The following is a 22820-nucleotide window of genomic DNA, read 5'->3' as shown; positions in this document are numbered from 1 at the left end:
ATATATTTTTTTTCCATGTGTACAGGGGTAACACATCGTACTAAACATGTAAGGTCATATCTACGTGGGTTTGATTACAAAAACTAATAAAGTATTCTCTAAATAATGAAAAAAAAGAATAAGATAAGATTATAAGAGCAAGAAGCAATTTAAGTATGTTCAGGGACCATTTTCATCTCCAGAATTAAGGATTATTTTAATGTTACATCATTGGCTTTTCTCTTTTACTTCCCTTTTTAGTTTAATTTTAGGATTCCCTATTTTTAATGTTCATACAGAGATTTCTTTAACTGAAATACCGAATAGTTTCTTTGGTGTAAAAAACTATAATAGTACACAGGATCCTAATGAGATAATTAATAATGTGAAATAGGAAGTAAAGGGCTAAAGGTGTAGGGAAAGTGGGAATGGTGGGGGAAAGGTAATAAGGGAGAGGAAAAAAATATGAGAAACTGAAAAAAATGGAAACAAAGTCTTTGTAAATGGGGAGGGGAGGAGGGGGTGAAGGAGGGCAGGGACAAGGGGAAAAAATGAGAATCAAGACCTATTATGTAAAGGTACAGAATCCCAATGATGAATGTAACTGTATGGTATACCTAGATTGTACCAATAAACTCAATTAAAAAAAAAAAAGAGAGATAAAGAGTCAGAGTGATAAAAGAGAAATGAAGGGAAAATGTTACGTGGGCAGGAAGGTCTTGAAAGTAACATATATCAAAGATTACTGCCACATTCCTAGCTTGAGAAACTAGGATGATCAAATCAAATTTAATGAGGAGTTGGGGACATAGCACAATGGTAAAGGGTATGCTTGTTAGCATACACAAAGTCCAGGGTTCAATCCCCAGCACCATCAGGACAAAAAAGAAACAAAAAAAAAAAGAGGAAACAAAAATATTTTTAAAAACATAAAGCATTTCATTTTTATGAAAGAAACAACAGTAAAAACTACACTCATTGAAAGAACTTACTTTTTTTGATGCTCTAGCCAGGCTAATTCAGCCTTAGTTTTTTCCTTCAAGGCCTTTTCACGGAGACGTAAAAGTGAAGATTGGTGAGCTGCTCTCATTTCCTCTTCTTTCATATACTGTCGAACCATCTCCATAGTAAATTTAGAAAAGCTGTCTTGTTCTCCAGAGAACGGCATGCTCAGTTCCTAAAGTTTATTTAAATATGTCACCTTTTGGTACTTAACTTCATTAAAAAGAGATATACATCCACCGAAAAAATTATGAAGCCAAGTGTGGAACCACACCATTACAACAAGCTTTGTAATCATTTGAAAGCACAAGTTTGAAACCAACTTAAACAACACAGTAAGAACCCATCTCAAAAATTAAAAACAAACAAATATCTTTCTACCTATCTATCTAGATCTGCCAGTGATATAAGAGAATACTCCCAGGGCACATGGGATCTGCCAATTTATTCAACAAATAAAATCTTAATTAACTGCAAGCGTGTACTGTCACAGGGATACAAAGTTGGGTAAGAATTTATTCCTATTATCCAAAAGGGATACAATTTGGAAAGATGAGTGATTGTAAATTTTTAAATGTTATAACAGTGAAGCAAATTAAAAGCTACAGGGATTAACACTGGCTGAGATACTCAAAGGCTTTATTTCATTTTAAGAAATAATTTTATGTTCTACTCTGTAAGAAAATTGAGGTCAGGGGCTGGGATTTAGCTCAGTGGTTCTGCCACCTGCCTCACAAGTGCAAGGTTCTTAGTTTGATCCACAGTACCAAAAAAAAAAGAAAATTGAGGCCAGATTTTATAAGGAACAACATAAATCTGATTAACTCAGGAAAATAATTCTGATAATTGGCAAATGAGTTCAACATAGAATGTACCTCGTATCTTTGACAGTAAATTCACTTTGAGGCCAACTGAAACACACCTTGGTAGAAGACAGTGTAGTCTTGTTTGGGGAAGCTTCTTCATCAGAGTCATCATGATGGCCTCTTTTCTTTTCCATGTTAAATCGACGATGACTCTCAGAAGGTAGTAAAGATCGAAACGATTTTTCTTCTATTTCATCTTCTGTCATGGATTCATCAAATTTCAGGGAATATTCTGTTGCAATAGAAGTTGAATCTAAGAGAACAGAGAGAAAGCTTTTATCATTATAACTATTCGCAGTAGGTATTTTATTAGCAGCCCTTTTGCCTCTTTCTGGACAAACAAATTCATAGAACTGACCACTCGCAATTAATAGGCATGAAACAATAAACAATTCGTTTACTGAAAAAAATCTCTATAATACCTAGAAACACTAGGATAACAAATATTATAAAAGATTAATGTACCTCATATTTAAATAGGTCATACATGTCAATGAGAAAGACACTAATACAGGTATAGAAAAATGATCAAGCTTTCACAAAGAAAATATAAACAGTCAAAATAAAGGGAATAAGTTAAACACTGACAACAAAGAAATGACTGAAATACTTTTTTAAGAACTCATTAAATCCAGCCAGGCATGGTGGCGCACGCCTGTAATCCCAGCATTTGGGAGGCTGAGGCAGGAGGATCACTGTGAGTTCGAGACCAGCCTGGGCTACATACTGAGTTCCAGGTCAGACTCAACTACGTAGTGAGACTCTTGTCTCAAACACCACCACCCGCCAAAAAAGAACTCATTAAATCCATACTTTTAGGGCCAAGGATTTAGCTCAGTGGCCCTAGTTGGATCCGAGGAACAAAAAATAGTCCATACTTAATTAGAAATGTCACAGCTCTTTCAGGTTGGCACGTGTGCACCTTTGACACACCCCAACCTTTTGTTAACTGACTACTTCCTCAATTTCTGGTACCACAAGAAAGATTCATTTTGGGTTTTCTCTGAAGCCTTAGAATATACCATTTCACCAAATAGCTCTGATTTCTTTTATTGAGACTGATACTTAGAAACCATAATCTGGGAACTGTCTTTATTACTACTGGGGTATCACTGACTCAGCATTTGCTCAATGGAAATGCTTAGTAACATACACATGTACACTCACTTGCCTATATATGCATGAGCATACACACACACACACACACACACACACACATTTTTGTATTCATTCATTCAACAAGCTAAACATGAATTCCTACTGATGTCTGACTCAAATTCAGTACCAGTTCACTCGTTTTCCTTTCTTGTGTGTCTATAATTTCCATCTCTAACATCAAATCATCTGGCTCTTACTTTTTAATACCCATCTTTTTAATACCCATTTACTTATTTGTTCAACACCCATATTTAGATAAAGAAAATTAACCTGTATATCTGTGAAAAATAAAGCCTTTTAAAAAGCACATCTCTTAGTGTGACTTCCAGTGGGGGTTAGAAAGTCAGCAAACTTAAGTGGAGAGAACTCACCCAAATGTGGGCAGCACTGACCAAAAGGCTGGGGATCCAAATGTAGCAAAAAGTATGGAAGCTTGTAAGTGAGCACAAGCTCAACTCTTCTTATGCAGGCGCATTTTTTTTTTGCTGATGTCATTGGTTGTGAACATCAGACTCCAGATTCTTCAGCCTTTGAATGCAAACACACAAGCCACTCTTCGAGGAGCTTTTAGGCCTTCAAGCATCAGACTGGGGATGCATCACTGGTCCCTCTTGTTCTGAGGCTTCTTAGACTGAATAGCTATCAGCTCTCTAGCCAATAGCCAGGCATTATGGGATCCTACAGCTTCTAAGTAAGCCAATCCAATAAATCTCTTCTTAAAATTATATACATACATTGTATTGTAATACGAGACCTCTCCCCCTCATGTGGTTACACTGTACAATTGTAATACAATTAGATTCACTGGTCACAGGCTGCACTCTTATCCAGGGAACTTTCAACATCCTGACTGTTGAGTATGTGTGTGTGTATCTTTAGTTCACATACATTAAAATTTCCTCTTCATAGCTGGGTATGGTGATGCACACCTGTAATCGCAGCTACTCAGAAGGCTGAAGCAGGATCACCAGTTGAGGCCAGACTGGACAACTTAATGAGACCCTGTCTCAGGGTATAGCTAGCTCTGGGGTTGACTGTTTGCCTACCATGTGCAAGGCCTTGGGTCCAATTTCCAGGAGCCCCTACAAATTCTCTTTATGATACACAGCTTCAGCGTTTTTAGAAACACATACATACCATTATGCAAATACAGAACATGCAAATACCATATGTAACTGTTCCTCTACCCTAGAAATTCCCTATGTATGTCTTTTATAGCCAACTACTACTTTTGCCCCAGAATATGGATATCATTAATCTGTTTTCCACCCTTATAATTCTATCTTTTCCAAAATATGATATAAATGAAATCATACAACACATAGCCTTTTGGAGCTTCCTTCTTTTCTTCACCTGGGGCAATCATTTAAAATTTATCTGTGTTGTTGCATGTATCAATAATTTGTTCCTCTTAATAGCTAAATTGTAGTATTCACTGTACCTATTTATCCTGGCTATTAGCAGTTAGGAACAATATTGCTATCAACATTAAGGTATAGACTTTTTTGAGGACATAAGTTTTCAAATCACTTGGCAAATAACTAGGCATGTGATAGCTGGGTTATATTATATATTGTAAATCTTTTCTCTTTTTTTTGGTACCAGGGATCAAACTTGGGTCCTTGTGTTTGTGAGGCAGGCGCCGGAACCACTGAGCTAAATCCCCAGCTATATTATAAATCTTAAAATACACTATGAAACTCTTGAACAGCAGCCATATTATTTTGAGTTCTTATCAGCAGTAAATGAAAGTTTCTATTACCCCATGTTGCGCCACCAATTTGTCCTTTTTTTAAAGCCAACTAATAGGCACACTGTGGTATCTTACTGTGATTTTTTTTTTTCTTTTCCTTCCTTGAGACAGGGTCCTGCTAGGTTGCTCAGACTGCTCCAAAGCAATTATCTGGCCTTAGCCTCCAGTATGCTGGGAATAGAGGTGTGTGCTACCACACCTGGCTCTGTGATTTTATTTTCATGTCTTTGATGATATACGTCGTCAAAGACCCGGTCTAGTATCTATTTAGCATCTATATATTTTCTTCAATGAAGTATCTGTTCAGATCTTTCATACACTTTAAAATTGACCTACTGATTTTCTTGTTAATTTTAAGGGATCTTTATAGATTCTTCTGCTCTGTGAAGAACAATGTTTAAAAAAAATGAATAGATAACCCACAGACTGGGAGAAGATAACTGGAAGTCATAAATATGATTAAGGACTTATCCAGAATCTATAAAGACCACATCTTGAAATTTATGTCTAAAAAGTCATTACCAAAGTGACGATCAACTACATTTTCTCCTGTTTTCCTTTACCTATGAATTTCTTTTTTTCTTCTCATTGAGTTTATTGGTACATTTTAGGTACACGGTACAGTTATATTCATCATTGTACATATGAATTTCTAACAGCTCATTTTCTATTTCATGTTTGCCCTGTGAAGTTTAGCTGCTTGGCCTCTCTGAACACCTAACTCTTATTTTATCAATTCAGGGAGACCAGTGGATTCCATTCTCTGTGGCCTGCAAACCCTCTAGGCCAGTGATGGTGAACTTTTAGTCTTCAATGATACAAACAGCCCACCGCAGCACGCCATATGTTCACTATCATGGCTCTAAACAGTAAGTTGGGATAATCACAAGTACTCATTTCATTTACTTCCAGTCTCTCATAAATCAGCATCATTCACTACCTGATATACAGTGTCTTGAAAACTATTATTGCAAATATTTTCCCTAACATTTTAGCAGTTTTAGGAGGAAAAATACATCTAGTCCTTGTTCCTCCAATGTGATTAGAAATAGCAGTCCAAATATTTTATTTTATTTTATTTTATTTTGATGAATCAATTAACTAAGTCAAAGGTTGCAGTTCATGATATTTCGAAACTCTCACTTAACAATTATTTATTTGTTACTGGAAGGCTGGCACCATGGTATATACTTGAGATCCAGCATTTAAAAAGTCACACTTGGTTATTATCTATCCTTCTATAACTCATAGACATTATTGAAAATTAAATTTGTCATCAGTACTTTAATTACAAACATTAATAAAATTTAAGAGCTTAAATTTATACTACAGAAGAAACTGAACAAATAATTCCTTTATTATTTTCATATGCCCTTTATTTCTCCTATGACATGGAAGTGGTCATTATCAGGTCTAAGCTAAATGTTTAACCTAGTGGTCCACGGAACATTTTTTAGCAGAAATGGAGTTGAACCTAGAACTTTGCACTGAAGAAGATTTCAAATCCCAATTTTACTTTTTATTTTGAGACAGGGGCTCACTAAATTGCACAGGTAAGGCTCAAATTTACAATCTTCCCAGGGAGCTGGGATTACAGACATGCACCACCATGTTGGGCTCAGAAAGTTGTTTTGATTGTGTGTATCTAAAAAATTCTGAGCACGACCCACAACATTTATAAACTATTGTATTAGTCTGCTTGGTCTGCCGTTAACTGAAGACCACAGAATGGGTAGCTAAATCAACAGATTTATTATCTCACAGTTGTGGAGGATAGAAGTCCATATTCAAAATACCAGCAGGGTTGGTCTGGAAAGACCTCTTTTCCTGGCAGACAGATGCCATCTGGCTGTGTCCCTCACGTGGCCTTTTCTTTGTGAATGTACTCCTGGAGCCTCTTCTCATAAGGATATCAGTCCTGCTGAATTAGAGGTTCACCCTAATGATTTCATTTAACCTTAATTATCTCCTTAGACTCTATCCCTAAATAGTCATATATTTGAGGGATCAATTTAAGAATTTTACAGGTAGGTGTAAATCATTCTGTAACATTTTATCCTCTGCTACCCCTCAAATTCATGACCTTCTCATATGAAAAATATATTCACCTCATTCTAATGGTCCCAAAAGTCTTTATTATAATAGCATCAACTCCAAATGCAAAGTCCCATCTAAATACTATCTAAATTAGTATGATGGCTAATTGCGACTAATTGGCTTGAGATACACTTGAGAGATTAGTAAAGTATACTTTTGGATGTGTATGGATGAGTCTGTGACCTTGGGAGACTGTTATCTACTGACTGGCCCTTCTTCTGACTCACTCTCTGGTCCTAGCTGTCATCATATCAGCAGCTTTCCTCCTACATGCAATTCTACCATGTCCTTCTGCCATGTTTCTGCTTTTGAGCTAGCTAGCTAACCACAGACTGAAATTTCTGAAACAGCCAAAATAAAACTTTTCTCCTTTATGTTGTGCATGTCATATATTTTGTCCCAGCAGTGAACAACTAATACAATTAGATAATATAGGTGAAATTGAAGGTAAGATTCCATCCTGAGGCAAAATTTCTAACTAGCCATGAACCTATAAAACCAGAGAAATTATGTGCTTCCCAAATACACTTATGGGACAGGCAAAGAATAAACATTCCTATCCAAATGGGAAAAATGGTTAGGTTCTAAGCAGAAGAAAGAGGTCTAGGTTCTAAGCAGGTCCAAATCATGGCAAGGAAAATTCCATTAGACCTTAAGACTAGATAGTGACATTCTTTGGCTTATTGCTTTTCCCTTTAGACCCATCATGATGGTTACCTTCTAGGTCCAACAGGTTGTCAGTTTTGCCTTACAGGCCCACTGGGGCAAGAGCCTCCACACTCTCAGACCCAGGGGTAGACTAGTCCCTAAAAACAATGAGATGGATGTTTATAGCAATAGCCAGCTCTCAGTGGCTCACTCACACCTCTAGCTGGCTAAGCTTCAGCCAAAGGAGAAAAGGGGTAAATAAGGGTGTCTCTATACCATTGTCTTCTATAAAACAAACTACTTGCAAATCAAATAGTGGTAAAGCACAGAAGGAGCCACTGGCTAAAAAAGTCACTTGTAAGAGTATGCGTGCTACTTGAGGAGCGCAGAACCTCATCATTACCGGCCTGGTATTGTGGCACTCCATGAATTTAGATGGTATCAGAAGCCCCTGAATTTTTGATTCACAAATTCCTCTTCCAGCATCTGGTGGAAGAAATTGCTCAGGACTTCAATCTGAGCATTATGCCAAAAGACATCCAACTAGCACATGGTATACATAAAGAATATGCTTAGGAAGCTACTATAACAAAACATTTCATCCTCAACATACATGCACAAAATTCTTCCTGTTACTGCCAGTTCTGAACATTAGATAGTTTTTGCAATAGGATCCAAAGGATCTAAATATATGATTATAAGCAGAAAAACAGGGGACTAAAATCAGGTACTGGCATATTCCCAACTTCATTTACTATATATTATTAATATATAAAAGTAGGGATGTAAAACACTAATTCAGTCAGAATGTTTTACTGAAAAAGTTCCAACAGTTCAACTTTATAACAATTATAAATAAATGTGTTAAATTTTTCTGGACAATGTCATCATTTGGATTTTCAAAAGGCAAGTAAATTTCTTACTGATGAAATAGGAAGCAAGAGAAAGACTGACCCCTCATCCCCCGGATTCGAGTAGGGAGTCTTGCCATTTGGGCCTATGGTTACAGTGGCAGCCTTCCTGATCTGTGAAATGTCCTGAAAGTCACTCCCCCACCACCCCCACAGTACCAGGGATCGAACTCAGGACCTTGTGCTTGCGAGGCAGGCATGGTGCCACTGAGCTAAATGCCTGGCCCTTGGAATTCATTCTTGAAGGATTCTTGAAGTAATTTTATGTTTGCAACCAGGGAAGCTCTACTGTTCTATTCTATAGAATCCCAGAAGTCTAAAGGGCCCCCTTTATCCATCCTGCCTTTTTTAGTCCAAATTAGCATCTCTGTTGGTAAAATCCCATCTCTATTCCTGGTGTCTGCTGAGGTGGCTGATAAAATCCATGGGTAATCTCTTTGTAGAGTGAAGACTGTCTAGCCATGCCCCTAGTATTCTCTCTAGAGCATGCTCTTTTTTTTTTTTTTGCAATATAGAAAGGCTTAGAATTTTCTAAGTCTTCAAATTCAGGTGTTTTGTTTTGTTTTGTTTTTTGCTTAATAAATTCTTTACTATAAGCAGTAAAGAGAAACTAGACTACTCTTTCACTACTGTGCTTAGAAATCTTAGTTAAATATTACTTTTCACAAAATACTGTAACACAATCTAGTCTAGTTATTTGCCACTTTCTAACAAAGATCATCTTTTCCTCTAGTTTTGATAAAAAATAATAATGCACATTACAAGGAAAGTTACCTTTCTCATCAGGAAGAGATGGAATGCTATCGCTTCGTAAAGAATCATCTGCAGCAGTTTGAACCTGTTCATCAATTGAACTCTCCATCTTTTCATCATGAAGTTTCTTCTCATTTTCCTTATAAGACAGAGCTGAAGGAATTTCTTTACGGCTATTACTACTACTATTTCTGTTTATGGATAGTATGGAAACAAAAAAGCAACTAAGTAAGGATCACAACTTCAAACCAAGTAAATTTATTTGACTAAATGACTATGAAACCAAGAAAAATATAAAACATAAAAAAGGTAAGTATACATACATCTGAGAAAAAACGATTTTGAAAAAGATGAATATGAAAAGGAAAGTTTCATTTTGAGATCATTTTAATAGGCACTTATTCCTGGGTAATCACTTCCTTGTTTCATTTCTGGGAAACTAAAGGAAACATCTGAAAAGGGGAGCTCACTATCTTCACTTCCTTTCATTATCATCATGATTTATCATAATCTGATTAGATATCAATACTTGTACTGAAACTGTTCTCTACCTAACTCTAACTGTAAATTCTACTTAAATTCCTGCCAAATCCAATCAATAATTTCTTTCTCTGTAATATTACATAGTGCTGACCTCTACTTTCTTTAAAAGCTTGCTAATGACATATGGTAAAATACTAACATTAGAGTAATCTGGATGAAAGATACTTGAGGACCTTGTAGTATTCTTGCAATTTTTCTGAAAGCCTGAAATTATGTCAAATATTAAATAAAAGGTCACTGTTCTTATATTCCATTATTCTACTCTCACTTGCATTTCTTCCCACCTTGCTAAGTTTTCCTGTGTATCTTTCACTTCCTACTGTTACCTAGATTGAATCTCAAATCTATTATCACTAGCTTTGTCTTTCCCTTGACAGTAAGTCTCAAGTATCCAAATGTCTAATAAACTTTAAATCTTGCCTATTCTTTTGCTAACAAACTAAAATTATATGGTATTCTCCCATGTTTTCCTTCTTTCTCCTTGTTGTTTTTAGTTTACTCATTCTAAAAAGTGTCCAAAGGCTGGGGGTTTAGCTCAGTGGCACCATGCCTGCTTCACGAGAGCCAGGTCCTGAGTTCAATCCCCAGTACCAAAAAAAAAGTATTTCAAAATTGTAAAGGATATTAGAAGCTTATCTTGATTCTGGTTTTAAGATCCTCTGTGCGCTATTTTCTTCTCTGAAATGTTTTTCCTTCTCTGTTTGCCTAATGAACTACTAATTTCAGGACTCAGTCCAAGGGACATTCCTGTGAAGTCTTCATGGACCCCTCCTCTTATCCTCAAGGAAGGTCTCTGGTCACTTCTGTTCCTATTTTTATAAGTATTTTTGTGTGTATTTATATAATAGTATTTATCAGTATATAATCTAATTATCTGATTTAATAAATGTTTCTGAAAAGATAAATCTAATAAAGTTATAAAACAAAAATACAAGGCAGGAAACAGCAAGAGCTTTGCAGTCAAAGGGACATGAAGTTGAAACTTTGGCTTTGTAGGCAGATAGGCAAGGTTTGATTCATTGGTGTGTCATTATATATGTGACCTTGGTGATTTTCTTAACATTTCCATGCAGCTGAGTTCCCTAATATGAAGATAATATTATCTGCCTTGGAAGGTTGCTGTAAAGATTAAATGTAGGGAAAACAGCTTACACGGTGCTTGTACAACCAGGTTCTCAATGAACAGTAGTTGTATTATGATATGTGTAAAATATTTTGTTAACTAGCTAATTAAGGGAAACTAGCATCAAAAGGCAGGTATTGTTCCATTTACAGAAATGAGATTAAGAAGTCAAGGAAAAGCAATGCTTAAGTCATTATCAGAATTTACCAGATAGTTCTTTCTTTACCTTCGATCGTGATTCTTGTATCTTGATGACTCAGAATAACTATCATATGAAGGGGAATGCTTCTGATGTTTTGAGTCAAGAGTTCCATCTTTATTCTGAGAGTGTGAAACTGACTGGCTTATCCTACAAAGAAAATAATAAAAAGTGTAAATAAGAACTAAAAGCTATAATAGATAATGTGAAATTGGAAGAAAAGGAATAAAGGGGAAGGAGAAATGGGCTGGGTAGGGGAAAGGAAAAAAAGGGAATGGAATTAATATAAAAAAATAAAAAAATGGAAACAAATTCTTTGTAAATAGGGAGGGATGGAGTGGTTGAAGGGAGGGAAGGAGAAAAAAATAAGAACCAAGATAGATTATGTAAAGATGCAAATTTCCAATGACAAATGTCATTATATTGCATGCCTAAAATGTATCAATAAAATTTAAAAAAAGAAAATAGTAACTAATTAAATATTTAGTCTCCAATTTAAAATAAAGAGTTTAAATACTATTCAAAAGTAATATGAGAGGGCTGGGGATTTAGCTCATTGGTTCAGTGGCCTGCCTTGCAAGCGCAAGGACCTGAGTTCAATCCCCGGTACCCTCCCCTCCAAAAAAAAAGTAATATGAGATAAACTCTGAAATGCATACAAATTAAAAAATAACTTATAAAGTATTTAAGAAGAAAGGCATGCAATAATTGAAAAGGACATAACAATACAGAAAATATACATTTTGCTTAAAGGATACCAATACATAATCACTCCTAGTATCAATAAATGTAAACAGAGACTTTAAATCTATGAATTAGAGACAGTGAAAATATGATTTTTTTAAAAATCCATAAATACAGGGCCAAGGATTTAGCTCAGTGGTTCCGCTGCCTGCCTTGCAAGTACAACATCCCAAGTTCGATCCCTGGTACCAGAAAAAGAAATCCATATATACAAGTATGACCATGTCACCCAGCTCTACCTAAAAAAACTCTTTAATAACTTTTCTTTGTTCCTGGAATAAATTCCTAGGCCTCAAATCTGCAAGGTCCTACCTGATTCATCATCTCATACCATTCTCTTTGCTGTATGCCTCAAGTTATGCTGATCTACTTTTTCTTAAATATGTCATGTTCTTTCTTCCTTCAAGGCTTTTTTTGTTTTGTTTTTTGAGACAGATTGCCTAGGCTATCCTCAAACTTATAGGCCTCCTTCCTGAGCCTCCTACAATGTTGAGATTACTGGCATGCAGCACTATTCCCCGCCCTTTTCAGGGCTTTTGTTCTGCCTATTCCTTACCTTCTTTATATCACTGACTCATCCACTAGATCTATCAGTTTTACTTCCTCAGGAATACTTTCTCTGACTCTGTGTACTCCCAGAATATTCAAAATCTAGTGTTATATATCTGAGACATGTGTTCCTTTCTTTGTAACATTTATCTGAGTTTTTAAGTGTTTTTTCACTTAACTGAATATTTTTCCAATGTTTATCTTCCACATTAGGCTATAAGCCTATATCTGCATTCCAAGTACCCAGAAGAATGCCTAGAACAGTGGTGGTGAACCTACGACGTGTGCCACAGGGAACTTTATCACTGAAAGCTCTGAAAGGTTTACCATCACTGCTCTAGAACATAACAGACATGCATGACGTATTTGCTGAATACATACTAACCTATTTGTTTCAGCTCTGGTCCTCAGTTGTTTCATGAAATCTGGAAAATGTTGCCGCTGATGGTCATATGTCACAAGGGGAGCTCCTGAGGCAGTGATGCCATCTGAGATATGCGTTCGAGTCAACTCTGCCATCTAAATATGAACACACAACAAAGAGAAAAGTAGATATAAAAGATCATGTCATTGAGGAACTGAGAGGGAGCAGCGTTCTAGGAAGGTCACTAGATTGAAAGCAAGCAAATTCTGCTACTGACAGCTGAAATATTGTGAGGAACTTATCTAGCCTGAGTCCCAAGAAACTCGTCTTACATAGTTTGCCTACCTGATTTCTAAGATTTTACCCAGCTATAACAAACTGCAAATTAGGTAGAAAGCCTGAAAGCCATAAAAAAGCCTTCCTTAAGAATCAACTCAGGGATTTAGCTCAGTGGTGCCGCCACTTGCCTGTCAAGCACAAGGACCCAAGTTCCATCCCTGGTACAAAAAAAAGCAATCAACTCAGTTATTATTTACCTTCTAAAGCTTTCCTTACAATGTGCAGTACATTTATCCTACTCTAAACACTACTGCAACTGCCATATCTATTATTCATTTAATAGTTATTCAATTACTGTTGTGAGCTATTCCTTCAAGTGTTTTTGAAATATTTTGTTGTTGTCTACTACATTAAAATTTTCTTGAGAAAGAACACTCAGTTGTGTATTTATTTGTACAACTCCACAATACTCAACATTTGTAGATTTATGCATTCTTACTACACATTTCACAAATAGTCCTAACTTGTTCAAAATTATTATTGCTAAAATCAAGTGAAACTTTATCAACAGATTATAATATACTTTACACAGAATACAATTGATATCACAGTATTTTTGTCTTTACTCTTGGTACAGTTTTTTAAAAAGACACTGACTAACCAGGCGTGGTGGTTCACGCCTATAATACTAGCACTTGGGAGGCTGAGGCAGGAAGACTGCTGTGAATTCAAGACCAGCCTGGACTACACAGTGAATTCCAGGGCAGTCTGAACTGCATAGTGAGACACTGTCTCAAAAAAGAAAGAAAAAGACACTGACTAGAGATGGGGATTTAGTTCAGTGGCATTGTGCCATCTTGCAAGTGCAAGGTTTGGAATTCAATCCCCAGTATCAAAAAAAAAAAAAAAAAAAGCCACTGACCAATATCATTCTGGATATAAATGAAATGCAAAGAGTGGCTTCCATAGGCTATGAATGAGGACTGACGAGGTATGAAGGAAATTTTTAGAGTGACAAAAAGATTACATTCTTAATTATAGTGGTATTTATACATATTATATTATATATGTACATATATTATATATGTACTTAAAATGTATGTACTGTATTATTTATAGATTACACATCAATAAAGTTGATACTTTACTAAAAAGGTTATGAGAGGACAGAAATTAAGAGTTCACCTTTTTTCTGCCTCTCTAAGATTCATACTTGCAACACTCTCTAATTAATGGTGGTGCTTATTTCGAAAAGGCCCCATTAAAAGTCACTAATTCAGATTATCCTTTTGCTAGATGACAGAAGCCATTGCGAGTGCAAGACCAAGTTACTCAAACTGACTAAAAAGAACTAAAAACAAAATGAGGTCTCCTTGGCTCTCACCTCACAGGTCTGGTAAGCTGTATCTGTGGTAAGGCAAGCAGTCTCTGTCTGCTGAGCTGTTATTTTACAAGCTGCTTCCTGAAGAACTTCAGTTACTTCCCTTTGTGATTTGACCACCTGCTGTAATGATTCTGCATGGACCTATAAATGAAAGGAGATAATAAAAGAACTTGGGTTTTAGCCTTCTATCCCTCCAAATTAGTATTAATTTATAAATTTGTTTCATGGATCAACTATTTTACAAAATACTTGACTACAACTTAGATTTCACAGCTGAAATTGTAACTCCGGTTAATGTGTCTTTGAACTAGTAACTACCATTTCCCTTAGCTGCCACTTCTTTAAATTGGAACTCAGTCTTTACTATTTCACAGGGTTGAAATAAGAATGAAGTGGAAAAATGAAATTATTCCATATAAAGTACTAAATGTAATTATCTATATCTTTTTTACTAATATATAATAAAAGAATGTCACAGTGATTTCCAAGATAGAAATGTAGGTTTGAGAACCAGGACCTGCTGCAAGCTATGTTACCTGAGCTGCTTTGTTCTGGGTTTCTTCTAATTGTCTCTGGCATTCCAGAGCCTCTTGTTCAGCCTTCATTTTCAAAAGAGCTAAATCCCTCTCATGGCGTTGCTGCTGTGCCTTCAAGAAATAAAAAAATAATCAAATATTAATTCTAAAACATTAAACTACTTTTGGCACAGTGACTATAATAAACATGATGCTATTTTTCTCTTTAATCTTTGAGTCAGGGTATCATTTAGTTACAGAGGCTGGCCTCAAATTCATCTTCCTTGCCTCAAGCCTCCAAATCACTGGGATTACAGATAATTAACACACTGCGTGTGGCTCACAATGCTATCTTTCTAATATAAATTATTTGGGGCAACCAACTACCCTCTAAAAGAAAGACAGTGAGCAGTACAGTCATCAGCCATTTATTATTTATTAAAAATATTTAATGACCATATATCATATATCAAATACTGTACAAATATAAAAAATTTCCAAGGCATGTAAGACTTAAAATTGATACCAAAAAGCTAAGCAGAAAGTAAAAACTTTAATGTTTAACTCTTTTTTTTTTGTACCAGGGATCAAACTCAGGACCTTGTGCTTACGAGGCAAGCTATGGCACCACTGAGCTAAATCCCTAGCCTTAACATTTAATTTTTGTTGTTGTTGTTGTTTTTTGTTTGTTTTTTTGTTTTTTGAGACAGGGTCTCACTATGTAGTTGAGACTGACCTGGAACTCACTATGTACCCCAGGCTGGTCTAAAAACTCAGAACGATCCTCCTGTTTCAGCCTCCCAAGTGCTGGGATTACAGGCGTGCGCCACCATACCCAGCAACATTTAACTCTTTAGAAGAGATAAAAATATGTCCTATATATAAAATAGATTATGCCTCAAGTTGGATAATTGATTTGTTTTTTATTTTGAAGGGGAAGTTTCATTTAAAATGCTGCCCTCCAAAAGGTCTACTTTTTTTACCAGGACCTTTTCTTGCCATTATTCCATACAATTTTAACTATTATATGAAAATATAAAATATTTAGAATAGCCAAAATCTTCTTGAAAAAGAACAAAGTTGAAGAAATTATATCCTAATCTCCACATTCACCATAAAATCAAAATAATAAATACAATATGCTATTGTCATTAGGGGTAAGCAAACAGATTAACAGGTAAGAACAAAGTTTAGAAACAGAGCTACACAATAGTTACCACTGATGAACATGCTACAATTTAAGTCTTTTTAAGAAAATGAAAAGACAACAGAATATCCATACATAAGAAAAATAACCTTTTACTCCTTGTTCATATCAAACCCCAAAATTAACTGGTTCACACAAATACAAAAGCAAAAACTAAAAGCTTTCTCAGGAAAAACATTTGAAAGTATCTCTGTTAACATCTTAGGGTAGGCAAAGATTTCTTAGAAAAAAAGAAGGCATTACTACAAAAGACAAAAGGTTAAAAACAGGATTTTCTCAAAACTAAAAATACCTACTTTCTTTACTAGAAGACAGTTTGAAAGATAAAATGGTAAGCCAAGAACTGGGTTACAACATTTGAAATTCAGGTAAAAAGGATTTGTTTCTAGAATATATAAAGAGCTCCTATAACTCTATAATTAAAAGATAATCCAAGGGCCAGGGATTTAGCTAAGTGGTTCCAGCACCTGCCTCACAAGCACAAGGGCCTGAGTTCAATCCCCAGTACCACAAAAAGAAAAAAAGAAAAAGAAAATATAAGAATGATCAATAAATACATAAAAGGACGACCCACCTCATTACAAAATACAGATTACAAAAAAAAAGCAAATTACAATCATCCTGAGATTTTAATATGTAAACAATATCTCAGTTTAAAAAATTATACCAGTAGCACTCCACTGAAGAACACTATTCTTTTTCCAGCAGGTTTTTGTTTGGTAAGGAAAAGTTCACATTATCCTGACTTTATCAAACATGTGGATCTCAAAAAAATTTTTTTCACTTCGTACAAATAAAATATTAAAACAGCCAATTTTGATTGTCAAATCAAAATCAAATCAAATCAAAATATTTAGAATGGCTAATTTTTACACTATCATAAAACAAAGCATAAGGACTAGGAATGTAGCTCAATGGTAGAATGCTTGCCTAGCATATGCAAAATTCTGGGTTCAATCCACAGCACAAAGGAAAAACAAAGGATAAAACATGGAAAACGAAGTTCTTGAAAAAGAATGATTATGTTATTTTTCTGCTGCCCAAAACTTTATCTTTAATTTTCTTTTTAGTATCCTATATGATTTACACAGGGTTACTTATAGGTCCTGTATATGGCAGATTTTTTTTAATTTGGTAGTTTAAAAGTTTATTTTAAAACTCACCACGACTATTTTAAATAGGAAAGATAAAAAAGAAAAGTCCACAAATACCTTTATAATCTGAGCCAGAGATACACTCTCCTGCTGAGCAAGTGAAATGCCTCGAACTCTTTCTATGTCTGACAGTTGGCGCACTGACTCCTCGATGGCATTCAGATAACTTAGTTCTACTGCCATACGATGTTGGAGGCCAGCAGGGGAAAATCGCTTAGAACCTGGTGTGCACAACAATTGTCAAATGGAAAAGTTTATATGAAATTACAACTCAGATTTCTAAAATTTATTTCCATGAGTCAAAACAAGTCTGCTTTCCTTTGTTGAAAAGATAGTGACTAATACTTTTAATAGTTACTTCTTTTATGTGTATATGGCATGAACACACGTGTCTGTGCATGTGCGTGTGTGTATAAAATCACCCAAAAGTATATATATGGGATATATTTTTCAAGTGTATTCTAACTAATCTGACAACATGGGAAAAAATGGTAACTATCAAATATGTCATGATTTTTAATATTTATTTTCCTGTATAGCTTTTATTTACTACTTTAGTTGTTGGTTTTTAGTTTTTGTTTTTTTGGGGTTTTTTTTGGTTTTTTGAGTCAGGGTCTCACTATGTAGTTGAGACTGACTTGGAACCCACTATGAAGCCCAGGCTGGTCTCAAACTCACAGTGATCCTCCTGTTTCAGCCTCCCAAGTGCTGGGATTACAGGTATGCGCCGCCATGCCCAGCTTATTTACTACTTTAAAGAATAATTATGTTTACTTGAAATAACATCTCTTTATGGCTCAATTGAAAGAAAAGGGATTTTCAGAGGTAAAACATGTAACACTTTTATTTTAAAAATTGTAACAGCAGGATCTACTTGCCTGGTGTTGAAGCCATCTCTGCTGTTGCTCTGTTGGTAGCCAGGTTCACATCAGTGAAAGCTGCACTAGGGTTAAATCCTGTTGTAGTTGGAGGTATTATTACAGAAGACTTAGGTCTTTCTAATGAAGTTCCTGGATGGTCAAACTGTAGCAATTTCTGGGAACTTGGAGATAGAGGAGAAGTTGGAGTTTTCTGAGATCTTCCCTTGTCTGATGAGAAACTAGAAGTTTTGTTTCATAAAAACATTAGAGAAAGGGACTACTTTCTTTAACAACATTTGCCTTAAATAGCATGATTTAGGCATGTATTCATTCAACATAATCATTATGTTGAACAAACGACTGAATATTCCTATAACTGGTAGATTTACAGTGTTGAACAAGTTAACCACCAATTGTACCCTAAATAAAATGCAAAGGTTTATGTGTGGGGGGGGGTCTCTTAAACTGGCACTTAAACTCTTTCTTCTACAAAGCACATATATCATCATTCACTCATTGTATGGTGCAATATAGCAACAAAAATACAACATTTTTAAAAGACATTTTATCTTGTTTGTTAAAATATGTCCCTGAAAGAGAATAAAACATCATTCTGTATTAAAAATTAAATAACATTGTCATTCTCTTTGATAACTGAAAAAATTTATAGAAAATTTTTCACACTGTTTATGTTTAAATAATGTTTGTGTTTATATATAGCTTTTAATATGACATATCTTTCCTGAATACTAAGTAACTTCATAATGGTGGGATTTTAACAACTCTCAGCAATTAATTAAACTAAAGCATCTGTCTAACCCGTCCTTGAGAAATTAAGCACGTTAGAGGTATCATTTCTCATAATACCAAGCATATTGCCTTGCACTGAATATTTACTGAATAATCTATTAAAAGATACTCTATAAAGTATTTAGCACAGTATACTTGAATAAGTTTGCTTTCGGCTCCTGATAAACTATAAGATGGTTCTCAAAGGTAAAAATTTATCTTCTATCCAACATAAAAAATATTTGAATAAGTCGTCTTGAGCAGTGGCTAGGCATGGTGGTACACACCTGTTACCCCAGGATTAGGGAGGCTGAGGCAAGAGGATTGCTGGGAGTTCAAGACCAACTTGGGCTACATAGTGAGTTCAAGGCCAGCCTGAACTATATAGTGAGATCTTGTCTCAAAAAAATGTAGTCTTGAGAGACACTCACTTCTTTGTCAAGACCTTTAATCTCCTGTTGATGGTTTAGGGAATATTAGAGCAAACAGACCCCTTATAAGTGAGGAATATATTCTAAGACCTCTAGTGGATGCTTGAAACCTTGGACAGTATCAAATCAAACTTGGATATACTAGGTTTCCTCATATGCACAAATTATGTCTCTTCTACCTTAAAAGCATTTACTGCACTCTGTGGCTGCAACTTTTGCAATCTGAAGTGCTGGGGATGTAATTCAGTGGCACCATGTCTGCCTTGCAAACACAAGGTCCTGAGTTTGATCCCCAATACTGAGAACAACAACAACAACAAAAGAAACAAAAACTTTTGTAATTTGTGGTGTGATAGCAAAACTACCACGAGTTTCTTTTTCCTTCACAATTTCATGGATGAAAAATTCTTATTTTAGATCTTAGCTACTTCAGTATATTTTTCCCTTTTTTTATTACGTCAAGCTGTTTAACCATTTCACTTAAAAAGAAGCACAATCAAACTTCTCTTTGGCACAACTGAAATGCCAGCTCTGGGGCCATTACTAAATAAAATAAGGTTTATATAAATATAAGCATTATCACAACAACAATGGTCAATCAGACAACCAAGATAGCAAGGAGGTTATACACTGTCAATACACTGGTAAAGGGATGATTCACATGAGGGGAGGGGAGCAAGATGGTCACATATTTCATATCTGAATGGTGTATAAATTAAAACATGAATCTTTTATTTCTGGAATTTTCATTTAATATTTTGATCTATAACTGACAGTGGATAACTGAAATCATGCAAAACAAAACTGAAGATAAACAGAACTACTGTATTTCTAGTAGTCTGTCAATTTCATTTATAGAATCTGGAAAAAGAATTATTTTAAATTTCAACATGATATCAAACAAAGTATCTCATCTTATGGTTTTACAAAATGAATTTATATTTGCTTTTCACAGAAGATTCCCTCAGACTAACATTTCTAAAAGTGTAAAGGGAGGGCCAGGGATTTAGCTCAGTGGTTCTCCCACCTGCCTCGAAAGTACAAGGTCCTGAGTTTATCCCAAGTACCAAAAAGGGAAAAAGAAAAAAAAAAAAAGGTAAAGTTTGGCTGGGGATTTAGGTCAGGGGCACAGTGCCTGCCTTGCAAGTGCAAGATTCTGAGTTTGATCCCCAATACAGCGGAGGTGGTAGCGGTAAAGTTTTCTAAATCATAAAATCACTGACAAATTAAAATTGAAACATAGCAACAATAATATTAATGATACAATATGAAAGCATTACAAATGGCTATTTCTTCATAACAGTATTAGAAAAAGCATAGTTACTAAAAAAAAAAAAAAGAAAATCAATCTCAGAGCTTTAATTTCCAGACAGGACAAGACCAGTGCACAGAATAAAAAATAATGTGAATGAATTCACAGGAAACAATAACTGAAGGTTATATGGAATACATATGCATGTAATATATAACATTAAAAGGTCAGGGGGAAAACACAAAGTATGCAAGTTCCAATAAGAGTGAGATTTCAAAATCTGCTTGAGTGAGTTGAGCAAGAGAGAAAAGTTTAAAAGAAGTAATTTCAACAATAAGACCAAAAGGATGTTAAGTAGTGGTATTGAAAGGGTGGAAAAATACAGCTAGAGTTTAGAAGCAAAATTTATTGGCAAAAATTGAGAAACTCTATGGCAGTCCGGTAAGAACTCTTCAAATATAAAATTAGGTTCTTACAGTTGATCTACAGGGTATTCAACCTCTCAAAGTATCCAAAGAAAGGCAGATGCTCAATGGAAAGACTTGAGTCAAGAACACTGTAATAATGGCTTTTAAATTAGACAAGTGATTGTGTTTGAGGTGAACTCCTGAAGGAGAAGTTATAGAAGTTTGGATAAAAGGTGACCATATTCTAAATCATAAAGTCTAGAGGTATGAACAAAGACTATTCAGAAAGTATAAAATTCTATGGTAGCTCAGACATGCATAATTAACTGCCAACATGAAATTTACCAAGAGGAGTCTTTGAACAATAAGGTAACTTTAGTTATATAGGAATTACATTATACAAATACCCAATGTATAAATAAAAAGCAAAATAAAAGATAGATAGATAAGAAGTAAGAAGATAGATCTGTCTCAGAGGGAAAGATGAAGAGAACAGGCCAGAAATTTAGCTTAGTGGTGCTGCTGCCTGCCTCACAAACACAAGGTGCTGAGTTTGATCCCTGGTACCAAAAAAAAAGAGAGAGAGTGGGCAGAGAGGGAATAGGGGTGAAAAAAGGAATGAAGTGTTATGCATATGTACCAACTCCACACAAGGAATGTAAACATGTACAACAAAAAATGTACCAAATAAAAAAGAAACTAAGAAGATTAAGAGATGGGTGAAGACAAAGAGAAAAAGGAAAGGGAATGAAAAAAGGAATTAAGATTATTATGTATACATACAATCCCCCAAAAGGAATGTAAATATTATATACTACAAACACGTACTAATAAAAAAAATTTTTAATTAACTGCGTAAATATATTACTTTACCTCACAGAATATCCAGAAAGTTCTTCCAAAGTGCCATCAGTGTCAAGAGTCTGCTCACAATCTTTAATTGTGAAAAGTTTGCTACTGGTCCCAGATTTCTTTCCTTGATGGTAACCATGTTCTGAGCTGGACTGTACTTTTTCCTCATCAAGTGAGTTTTGAACATTTCCAGTGAATGAATCCAACCCTGTAGAGTAAATTTCTTATAAAGCTGATTTCTAATATTAGACTAAGAGAGACTAAGAAAAACAAAACAAAGAAAATTTTAAAAGGCAACTATGAATTGAGCATGGTAGCACACACCTGTAATCCTAGCACCTGAGAGGCTGAGGCAGGAGGATCACCTTGAGTTTGAGGCCAGTATGGGCTACACAGTGAGTTCAACACCAGCCTGCACTACACAGCATGACTGTCTCAAACTCTTCCCCGGCAAAAAAGACATTCTGATACATACTACAACAGACTGAACTTTGAACACATTATGCTAAGTAAAATAAGCCTAATCGCCAAAGAACAATTATTATAAAATTCTACAGGTCAAATTCAGAGACAGAAAATAGGTCTATAGTTAAAAGACTGGGGAACAGAGGAATGACAAGGCATCTCAGTCTCCTGGAGTGCTGAGATTACAGACCTATATGCAATCTGATATGGCCTTATTTTTAGAACACAGTCCTCACTAAACTAATGGATAATACCTATCCCTCCTTTTTTTTTTTTTTGGTTTTTAGAGACAGTCTCACTATGTAGTTGAGACTGACCTGTAACTCACTATGTAGCCCAGGCTGGTCTTGAACTCACAGCGATCCTCCTGCCTCAGCCTCCCAAGTGCTGGGATTATAGGCATGTGCCAGCACACCCGGTTCCTACAAGGCATTGTTTAATGGATACAAAGTTTCAGTTTGGGGAAAAATAAAAAAGTTTTTCCAACAGATAGCAGCAATGGTTGAATGACTGTGTACCTCACGTCACTGAATTTT

The 22820-nt window shown here is 35.4% G+C and overlaps 1 protein-coding gene across 2 annotated transcripts in view; it reads right to left on the bottom strand.

Moving 5' to 3' along the window:
- Cep350 (centrosomal protein 350) overlaps nucleotides 1-22820 on the bottom strand; it is a 174405-nt gene that overhangs the window by 82035 nt on the left and 69550 nt on the right. For both annotated transcript variants that reach the window (XM_033762122.1, XM_010630274.2), the window contains exons 15-24: nucleotides 21841-22027; nucleotides 18107-18327; nucleotides 17286-17449; nucleotides 14889-14999; nucleotides 14353-14493; nucleotides 12711-12844; nucleotides 11060-11182; nucleotides 9189-9358; nucleotides 1904-2100; nucleotides 972-1156 (exon numbers count right to left, since the gene is read on the bottom strand). In XM_033762122.1, the coding sequence (XP_033618013.1) occupies nucleotides 972-1156; nucleotides 1904-2100; nucleotides 9189-9358; nucleotides 11060-11182; nucleotides 12711-12844; nucleotides 14353-14493; nucleotides 14889-14999; nucleotides 17286-17449; nucleotides 18107-18327; nucleotides 21841-22027 (1633 nt within the window). The remainder of the gene's footprint in view (nucleotides 1-971; nucleotides 1157-1903; nucleotides 2101-9188; nucleotides 9359-11059; nucleotides 11183-12710; nucleotides 12845-14352; nucleotides 14494-14888; nucleotides 15000-17285; nucleotides 17450-18106; nucleotides 18328-21840; nucleotides 22028-22820) is intronic.

Source organism: Fukomys damarensis, unplaced genomic scaffold (genome assembly GCF_012274545.1).
Source record: "Fukomys damarensis isolate Sample0158 unplaced genomic scaffold, DMR_v1.0_HiC HiC_scaffold_11, whole genome shotgun sequence".
NCBI lineage: Eukaryota > Metazoa > Chordata > Mammalia > Rodentia > Bathyergidae > Fukomys > Fukomys damarensis.
This window is presented reverse-complemented; position numbering and strand designations above follow the sequence as displayed.